The 10,106-nt window shown below is 41.4% G+C and overlaps 1 protein-coding gene across 4 annotated transcripts in view; it reads left to right on the top strand.

Moving 5' to 3' along the window:
* csde1 (cold shock domain containing E1, RNA-binding) overlaps positions 1–8,748 on the top strand; it is a 101,174-nt gene extending 92,426 nt beyond the window's left edge. For all 4 annotated transcript variants that reach the window (XM_063043644.1, XM_063043645.1, XM_063043646.1 and 1 more), the window contains 2 exons: positions 5,123–5,255; positions 7,773–8,748. In XM_063043644.1, the coding sequence (XP_062899714.1) occupies positions 5,123–5,255; positions 7,773–7,820 (181 nt within the window). In that variant the 3' untranslated portion in view covers positions 7,821–8,748. The remainder of the gene's footprint in view (positions 1–5,122; positions 5,256–7,772) is intronic.
* Positions 8,749–10,106: the final 1,358 nt, after the last annotated feature.

The raw sequence follows: 10,106 nt of genomic DNA on the forward strand, positions 1-10,106 counted from the left end.
GCTTAAAGAGCTTCTTTCCTGAGTAGCAGGATTATGATTGCTATCTCTTCATCTGAGAGAACTGGAGTTTTTGGAAGATGAGTGTAGACCATCCATGGGTTATATCAGTGACATTTTTGAAGATCTTGCTGATTGCTTAAAAAAATAATGTACATTGCCTTTTAATATTCTGTGCGTTAAACTTTGCCACCTCATCCCTTGAAGTAACAATTTTGTTTCAACTATAATTCTATATTGAGGCCATTCATGTAAAATACAATCAATATAAACCTTCGGGAGAGTTGCTACTGGTCAAACCACAGCTGAACTGCTCTTGTGTTACATTTGTAAGATATTTTAGTTTGCTTACAACTATTGCATAACACTTGAAATTCACTGAGTACATTTTCATAAAAGCAATCTTATTTTATGTTACCACTTAAACTGAAATGGCTTAATTCTAAATGCAATTTAGTGCAATTTATTCACTGTTCTGGACTATTTTAATGGCATTTCTTGGGAGTTGGGTGCTGAAGAAATAGAAGCTTACTAGCCTTGCTAAATTGATCCCTTGTGTCTATGCTAGCATCTGACATTTCTCAAATATTTACTAGCTGCATGAGAATTGTGTACACTTACCAAATAAGAGCTTACTGAACATCCATAATCTCTGCAGCTGCTTCTTTAAATTCTAGGATTTGAGTCATGAGATTTCAAGTACCATTAGACATAGGAGCAGAAGTAGGCCATCTTGCCCATCGAGTCTGCTTCACCATTCAATCATGGCTGATTTTTTTTTTGCTTTCTCCTCCTCAACCCCAGTTCCTGGCCTCCACAGCTGCATGTAGTAACAAATTACATAAATTCACCATCCTTTGTCTAAAGAAATTTCTCCACATCTGTCTTGAAAGGGTGCCACTCTATCCTGAGGCTGTGCTCTCTTGTCCTAGATTCTCCCACCATGGGAAACATCCTTTCCACATTTACCGTGTCTAGGCCTTTCAACATACAAAAGGTTTCAATGAGATCCCCCCCCCCACCCCATCCTTCTGAATTCCAGTGAGCACAAACCCTGAGCCATCAAATGTCCCTCATATGATAACCCCTTCATTCCTGGTATCATCCTTGTGAACCACCGCTGAACCCTCTCCAATGCCAGTAAGTTGAGGGGCCCAAAACTGTTCGCAACACTCAAGGTGAGGCTCACCAGTGCCTCAGCATTACATCCCTGCTCTTGTATTCTAGACCTCTTGAAATGAATGCTAACATTACATTTGCCTTCCTCACCACCAACTCAACCTGCAAGTTAACCTTTAGGGTGTTCTGCACAAAGACTCCCAATTCCCTTTGTATCTCAGATTTTTGGGTTTTCTCCTCGTTCTGCACATTTATTTCTACCATCAAGGTGCATGACGTGTGTTTTCCAACATTGTAATTTAGTTGCCACTTTCCTGCTCATTCTCCTAATCTGTCCAAGTCCTTCTGCATCCTACCTGTTTCCTCAGCGCTACCTGCCCCTCCACCAATCTTCATAGCGTCTGCAAACCTGTCAAAAAAAAACATCTATTCCATCATCTAAGTTTATATACAGCATAAAAAGAAGTCCCAACACAGACTCCTGCAGAACACCATTAGTCACTGGCAGCCAACTACAAAAGGATCCTTTTATTCCCACTTGCTGCCTCCTACTAATCAGCCAATGCTCTAACCATGTTAGTAACTTTCCTGTAATACCATGGAATCTAACTTGGTAACCAACCTCGTGTGTGGCACCTTCTCAAAAGCTTTCTGAAAGTCCAAATATACAACATCCTCTCCATCCACTTCGTCCCTCAGATTTCAAGTTGAACCCAATCATATTGTGATCACTGGTTCCTAAGGGTCCCTCCCCTGACCTTTCCCCCCTCCCCTGACCTTTCCCCCCTCCCCTGACCTTTCCCCCCTCCCCCGACCTTTCCCCCTCCCCCGACCTTTCCCCCTCCCCCGACCTTTCCCCCCTCCCCCGACCTTTCCCCCCTCCCCCGACCTTTCCCCCCTCCCCCGACCTTTCCCCCCTCCCCCGACCTTTCCCCCCTCCCCCCGACCTTTCCCCCCTCCCCCCGACCTTTCCCCCCTCCCCCCGACCTTTCCCCCCTCCCCCCGACCTTTCTTCTGAGGTCACCTATGGCTCCAGTGAGATGTCACTTCTCTAGAAAAAATTAGAAGTGATATTTTTGACCCTTCAGTTAAATTTGAAGAAACTTGGGAACCTTTTATGCAACATTTTCATATGATATAATCTGACCTTTCCGAATTTTTTTTTAAACTTAAATTAGATGAGTAGAGGGGCGGAGTTGACGACATTACTGAAAGTGTCTGATTCAAGATATTGGTCTAGCCCTGTTTTGTTCTGTTTCTTTTTATTTTCTTTCTTTTTCTTTTGGGGATTTTTCTTTGTTTATATATTTTCTTTTTATTTTTTTATGATTAATTTCATTATGAATTTGGAAGTCTATTATACCTATGTTAAAATCCTCTCTGTATATGCTGATTAAGATTACTCCAATCTCTCTGTACCAACTTTGTTATTTAGTTTATAATTTTGAAAATTAATAAAAAGATTTAAAAAGAGAAGTCACTTCTCACCAGGGTGGCAGCATGGCCTTCGTAGTTCATGGCTACTGAGAATTGAATCAATTCCTGAAATCCATTGTCCCTATAATCATCACTCTACATTCCTTTTTTATTTGCTTATCTTAAGTGGTTCTCTTTAGGATGATGCTGCTCCTTCACCCTGAAGTGTTTGCTCTTATCCACATAGACTACAAGAACCTTACACCTACTTGACAAATGGCCTGATGCTATCCTTCTGGATTTTAAAACTACCTACCCAGTCAACCCGGTTTTTTAAAAATATGCTTGATATAATTTTGGGGGGGTGCAACGAGAGAATATTTGAAGCATTTAAACAGAATACCTTTCAATTACATCTATGGAAACAGTCAACATTTGAGCTCAGACCCTTCGTCAGAGCTGGAAAAGGAGGGGGGGGTGCTACAATAATGTTGGGGGAGGAGTATAAGCTAGTACGTGATAGGTGAATCCAGGTGGGGGATGAAGTAAGAAGCTGGGAGGTGATTGGTGGAAAAGGTAAAGGGCTAGAGAAGGTATCTGAAAGGAGTGGACCTCGGGAGAGCTAGAGGGGGGCACCGGGGAGAGGTGATAGCCAGGTGAGAAGAGATAAGGGGGTGCAGAGTGGGGAAATGAGTGGAAGTTGGAGAAATCAATGTTCATGCCATCAAGTTGGAGGCTATCATGGTGAATTATCAGGTATTGCTCCTCCAACCTGTGAGTGGCCTCATCGTGGCAGAAAAGGTGGCCTAGGACAGGCTTGTCTGAATGGGGCTGGCAATTGAGATTGAAATAGTTGGTCACCGAGAAATCCTTGCTGATGGAGGAAAGGTGCTGCGCAAAGCAGCCCTCCAGTCTGCCTCAGGTTTCACCAGTGTAGAGAAGACCACTTCGGGAAGAATACATTTGCAAGAGAAGTGTTGCCTCATCTGGAAGGGCTGCTTGGGTCCCTGAATGGACAGTTGTAGCATTTCTACTTGCAGGGGATAAGTGTCAGGAAGGATATTAGTAGGGAGAGATGACTGGACAAGTGAATCACAGGGGGAGTGATCTTTAAAAGAAAATAAATAAATAAAAATGTTTGGTGGTAGGGTCCTGTTGAAGATGGCGGAAGTTGTGGAGAATGATGTGTTGGATGCAGAGGCTCATGTGGTGATAGGTGAGGACCAGAGAAACTGTTACAGCAGTGGGAAGGTAGGGTGAGGGTGGATATCTGGGAAATGGAAGGGATGTGAGTGAGGGCAGCATCAATAAAGAAAGGATATTTCTGTCATGGAATGGAAAGCTTCATCCTGGGATCCAATGTGGTGGAAAGAGTTAGTCAAGATAACCATGGAAATTGGTAGGTGTATAAAATATATCGGTAGACAGTTTATCCCCAGAGATGGAAACAGATTGAGAAAGGGAAGCAAGTGTTGGAAATGGACCAAGTGAATTTAAGGGCAGGCTAGAAATTGGGAAGCAAAGTTGATGAAATTGACAAGCTCACATGAGCAGGAAGTAGAATCAATGCAGATGTCAGTGTAGCACAGAAAGTGTTGGGGAGCATTTTCAGGGAAAGTTTGGAATGTAGACTGTTCCATAGTCAACAAAAATGCAAGTGTTGCTGGGCCCATGAGCATTGCTATGCCCTACCTCTTGAGTTTGCGGAAAGTGGGAGTATCAAGAAGAAATTGTTGAGGATCAGTTCCGTCAGACGGAGGGTGATGGTAGTGGAGGGGATCTGGTCAGGTCTGCTGTCAAGAAGGAAACTGAGACCTTTAAGGCCTTCTCGATGAGGGATACAAGTGTTTAGGGACTAGACATCCATGGTGAAATTGAGGTGGTCAGGAAATTCAAAGTTTTTGAGGAGATTGAGAGCATGTGATGTGTCACAGATATAAGTAGGCAGGGACTGAATCGAAGATAAAATGGAGTTGAAGTATGTGGACATGAGTTCAGTGGGGCAGGAGTAGGCAGAAAGAGTTTAACAAGAGTAGGGGAGCCAAGATCCCAGTGTTTGGGGAAATAAGACCCAAGCGCTGAACCATTGGAATTTCCAAGCAGCAGACTGCTGTAATAATTTCATGCCTGGCTGTAATCTCACTTCTGCGTTTTACTTTCCCATCTATTCATGGTAACCTTTCAGTCCTAACTTTATCAAGTGTCTGCCAATGTTCTGAATGGTTGTTTGATTGTTTACAATCAATGTAATGAGAGCAATTCAAGATGCACACTTTTACTGACTGTTACCATGCCAAATTCAACAATTTCCCTTGATGGAGAATGTCAGTTCCTGAGTTAGAACACAAGTTCAAATCCTCCTTCAATTCCTTGCTCCAGTACTGTATTAGTTATTAAAGAGTTGCTTTATCTACAGTTTATCTATCTTTTCTCCAAATAAACAAATAGGCTAATCTAAGTTTAGTAAGAAGAATTCTGACCTAATGGTTCTACACTTTATTGCCAGAATATACCTATAATCTATGTATGTTATCATAGTTGTGAATCCTAATAATGCGAATTTCTCACGGTGTGTCTTTCTTCTTTTTAGTGAAGGTGTCAGGCCTGTGGCAGCTCCACGTCCTGATCGTTTAGTACATCGTCTGAAGAGTATCACCTTGGATGACGCAAGTGCTCCAAAATTAGTTGTGCTTCGCCAGCCGAAGGGACCTGATAACACCAAGGTAAACACTGAACATCATCCCACGTGTTATTGCCGGTGACAACATTACCCAGATACCGCTCCCTAATATCATCTCAGCATTGCAAATGAGCGAGTTGGTTAGGAACCTTCATGAACATTTGGCAGAGTACAGGAGTTAATTGTACTTTTAAAACGTGAAGGTGACATGGTTTTCAAAACAATACTGCTGAGGATTAACCTAATGACTGTTGCTTAAACTGCAAGGTGGAAATCTTAGAATAGTAGTGCTAGAGGTATTTACCCCACAACAGAAAGGGTTATACAACATGTAAGCTACCAAATCTCTATACACGCACATGCACACCAACAAGAAAGAAAAATTTATGAATGCTGAATATGGCTGAAACCAAGAAACGTATAGAAGGGTGACATTGTAAAGGGAATTGATGTACTAAAACTTGTAGGTAAAGCCAAGGAAGCTGTCAGCATTGTTTGTATAAAAAGAAAGGGAACAGACTATCTCTAGTTAGGGACATGTGGTAGCAGAAGTTAGGGATACTTCTCACCGCCACGATAAGGGCAAACATTGAAGTTAGTCAAGTTGCTTGTTAAATGTGATTTTAAAATATGGAGAGCAAATATTAAGGGTCCAGTAACTTAAAGTGGATAGATCTCACCAGTCCCGACAAATGTATCCCAGGTAATGGAAGCGTGAGGAAATGGCTTCTGCTCAGGCTCTTTTCAACAACCCTGTTCGTTTTATATTACACTGTCTTTAAAAGGGATCAGACAAGATTTACAGACTTGCTGACCCAATATCCCTACAGTGAATTACTGGAAAATAGATTTAAGAAAGTATTGTTTAAACAAGGACAAGACACATGGAATTTAATTTTACTGGATTTAATAGCAGTTGTTTCTGGGATGAATGTAGGTGATGAAGTCTTTATGGATTTTCGTAATGTGTTCGATTTATGTGGCAAACTGGGGGGAATGCAGTTGTGGAGTCCATTGTTTACCTTAATTTTTAAAAATTGGTCATTAGTATATTAAGGTACAGACATATTCAGTGAACTTGAAGTTTTGCACTTGATCTTCTGGTAAGATGGCAACGCATTCAGATGCAGCAGCCTCTCAGGCCAGCCAGAGATGCTTTTGTCTTTTTTTCCCGGTCACAAGACACTGTTGGACATTAAGAACTGCAAGTATTGCAGGTTCAGCCCATCAGCTTGTTGCTTGTTAGGGGAGCTAGGTTGCTGCCTGCCACAGAAAGTGGCTGAGTCAGTGTGCAATCTTAACAGCGAGGATTGTCTTAAACGCTTTACTTGTGATTGCAAGACCTGCTCACTGGTTTATTGTTGAGACCAGCAGGGGAGCCGTGTGGCCTCGGTTGTAGCGCGGACTGGGCCGCTGACCAGGAGGGGAGAGCCCGCAGCTGGTGTGGTGTGTTGTCTATAGGACAGGCCCCTCCCATTGGTGCTGCTCTCCAGTATTTGCCCGGTGGAAGACGGGCTGATTACCTACAGCAGCCAGGCACTGGCAATCTACAGGACGTGACTCTGAGGGACTTGAGCTATACTATGTGTGTGACTACATTTACTGCTACCTGATCAATTCCGTCACCTTCTCTTTCCTGAGTATTGTCTTGATTTCTCAAACTGCTGCAGTACAAGTGTTACTCCAATATCCAATAAAAGCAATGAATGGAGATGTAGATGTGCTGTGGACTGCCAAAGCACTGATATATCTTCTGTCCTCTTGGTTATTCACCAAGGTTAAATCTGAGCAATGGGAGCCTGATCAAGGGGAAATGAAACTTGAGTTGTATTTAGTGAACAGCGTGCATCCTCCCATGGGTTTTGTGTTTTCTGCTAAAGAATAGGTTCATAGTTCGGAAGAACCAAAATTCAGCCCACTTGTCAGGCTTGTAAGTAATTTGTATTTGATGTGGAACTGAACCAAAAATATTGTAGGTTTGACAATGTCAGTGCTAATTTTTGGCTGGAGTTGCAGTAGGAGTTCTACAGTTTTTGTTTACTGTGGAAGTGTTTTCTTTGTAAAATTTAGATTTCTGGTCTCTGAGTTTTTGGGAGTTTAGGATTATGCTGGTTCCCCATAGTGGCCTGTTGGTAACATCTGGAATGAAGATATGTTGATTTGTGACGTTTAGTTTGCCACCTGTTGAACCACTCTTCCATTCAGTGAAGTGAAGGTTGAGTGGGGGAGGGAATGGGCTGTGAGCCCTTCTGCTATTTCTGAATCAAACAGAGTTGAGCACTTGCAGTCTGTCTCCCACCTTTGTGTTGTTTTTAATCACATTAACGGTTACTTGTTTGACTTGCAAATGAAGGCTAAAAAATCTTCCAGATTTGCTTAGAATTAGTAGTTACAGTACAAAGACTTGGGTTCCTGTGTTTTATTATACTGACTTCCTGCCATCTCAGCAGTCTAACCAATTTTTAAAAATAATTCTAAAGTCCACATTTGTCAACTGTCTATCCAGTTTTTCTGTGACACCTTTGAGGTAATTAACTATTTTGTTTTTTTTATTTTGCAGGGATTTACTGTGGAAAGAAAGATTCGTCAAGCCGGAGTGATAGATTGATTTCTTTTCTTCCCCCAGCAAGCACATTACCCAATGCAGTATCTTTGGGGAGGGGAGGGTTTACGCAAGGTTATCTGCCTCCACCACCCTCTGTGTTCCCTCGTCCAAAATGGAAATGGAACACAATTTATCTACTTTCAAGCAAAACTACAGTTCTACCACTTGTCTGTGCTTTTATCAAAAGCTTAAAAAAAGTACAAAATGAAGCAAAAACAAAAAAAAATGGTAACGCACAGGCTCGGGGCAATGAATGAGCAGGAAGCCTTAGTTTCACAACCTTATAGAGCTTGATTTAAAATCAAAAAGCATCTTACATCAATGCTAATTTGAAATTTAAGTTTATTTGCCTTTTGTTAGTAATGAGAGAGAAATCAGTGAAGAAAGCTATACAACTGAAACTTGAGTGCCATGAGTGCTGGCTTTCATTAAACCTTTCAGTGGAGCACTGCAGCCTTGCAACACATTTTCCCAATCCCAGAAACTAACAGATTTGTGCCTAAAGGAAAAAAAAACACAAATATCACTGTTATTTCCCCATAAAAGGCACCCTGTGTAATGCCGAATGGAAAAGGAAGTGGCTGAATTTTTTTAAAGTATATTAATGCATCAATGTGGAAATGTTAATCGTTGGTACTGTACATATATATATGCCTTTTGCATAGAAACAGGGAGACTAGTTGATATCAAGCATTAGTAATCAAAAAAAAACTGGTCGGTGTTCCTATACCAAATAAGATCAGGAATTTAATTGATGTTGATGTGGGACAGAGGCAGGGTCCTGTTTCTGTTTTGCCTCTGCTCACAGTTTGCAGTTGTCTAAACTGGAGAAGGTTTTGTTCTTGCAAGAAGGGAAAACAACACCTGCCTTTCTCCTGTGTCTCTGTTAATGGTCATGAAAAAAAACTAGAATAAAAAGTTTTACCATAAATTTTGAAATCTTGAGTGAATTTTGTCTACGTGGATGACTATACATTATCATTCATTTGTTTGGTGATACGACTTGGTTGATTTAGTGTAGGTCCTAACAGTAGTAGTGAGGTTGGGGATGGTATTAAACAGGAAATTAGAAATGTGTGCAATAAAGGAACAGCAGTTACAATGGGTGACTTTAATCTACATATAGATTGGGTGAACCAAATTGGTAAGGGTGCTGAGGAAGAGGATTTTTTGGAATGTATGTGCGATGGATTTTTGAACCAATATATTGAGGATCCAACTAGAGAGCAGGCCATTCTAGACTGGGTGTTGAGCAATGAGGAAGAGTTAATTAGCAATCTTGTCATGCGAGGCCCCTTGGGTAAGAGTGACCATAATATGGTGGAATTCTTCAATAAGATGGAGAGTGATATAGTTAATTCAGAAACAAAGGTTCTGAGCTTAAAGAAGGGTAACTTTGAAGGTATGAGACGTGAATTAGCTAAGATAGACAGGCAAATGATACTTAAAGGATTGACAGTGGATATGCAATGGCAAGCATTTAAAGATCGCATGGATGAACTACAACAATTGTTCATCCCAGTTTGGCAAAAGAATAAACCAGGAAAGTTTAGTGCACCCGTGGCTGACAAGGGAAATTAGGGATAGTATCAATTCCAAAGAAGAAACATACAAATTAGCCAGAAAAAGTGGCACACCTGAGTACTGGGAGAAATTCAGAGTCCAGCAGAGGAGGACAAAGGGCTTAATTAGGAAAGGGGAAAAAAGATTGAGAGAAAGCTGGCAGGGAACATAAAAACTGACTAAAAGCTTTTATAGATATGTGAAAAGAAAAAGATTGGTTAAGACAAATTAGGTCCCCTACAGACAGAAACAGGTGAATTGATTATGGGGAGCAGGGACATGGCAGACCAATTGAATAATTACTTTGGTTCTGTCTTCACTAAGGAGGACATAAATAATCTTCTGGAAATAGTAGGGGACAGAGGGTCCAGTGAGATGGAGGAACTGAGGGAAATACATGTTAGTAGGAAAGTGGTGTTAGGTAAATTGAAGGGATTAAAAGCGGATAAATCCCCAGGGCCAGATGGTCTGCATTCCAGAGTGCTTAAGGAAGTATTTAAGAAATAGTGGATGCATTAGTGATAATTTTTCAAAACACTTTAGATTCTGGACTAGTTCCTGAGGATTGGAGGGTGGCTAATGTAACCCCGCTTTTTAAAAAAGGAGTGAGAGAGAAACCGGGGAATTATAGACGCGTTAGCCTGACATTGGTGGTGGGGAAACTGCTGGAGTCAGTTATCAAAGATGTGATAACAGCACATTTGGAAAGCAGTGAAATCATCGGAC

This window comes from Mobula hypostoma, chromosome 3, assembly GCF_963921235.1.
Source record: "Mobula hypostoma chromosome 3, sMobHyp1.1, whole genome shotgun sequence".
Classification (NCBI taxonomy): Eukaryota; Metazoa; Chordata; class Chondrichthyes; order Myliobatiformes; family Myliobatidae; genus Mobula; species Mobula hypostoma.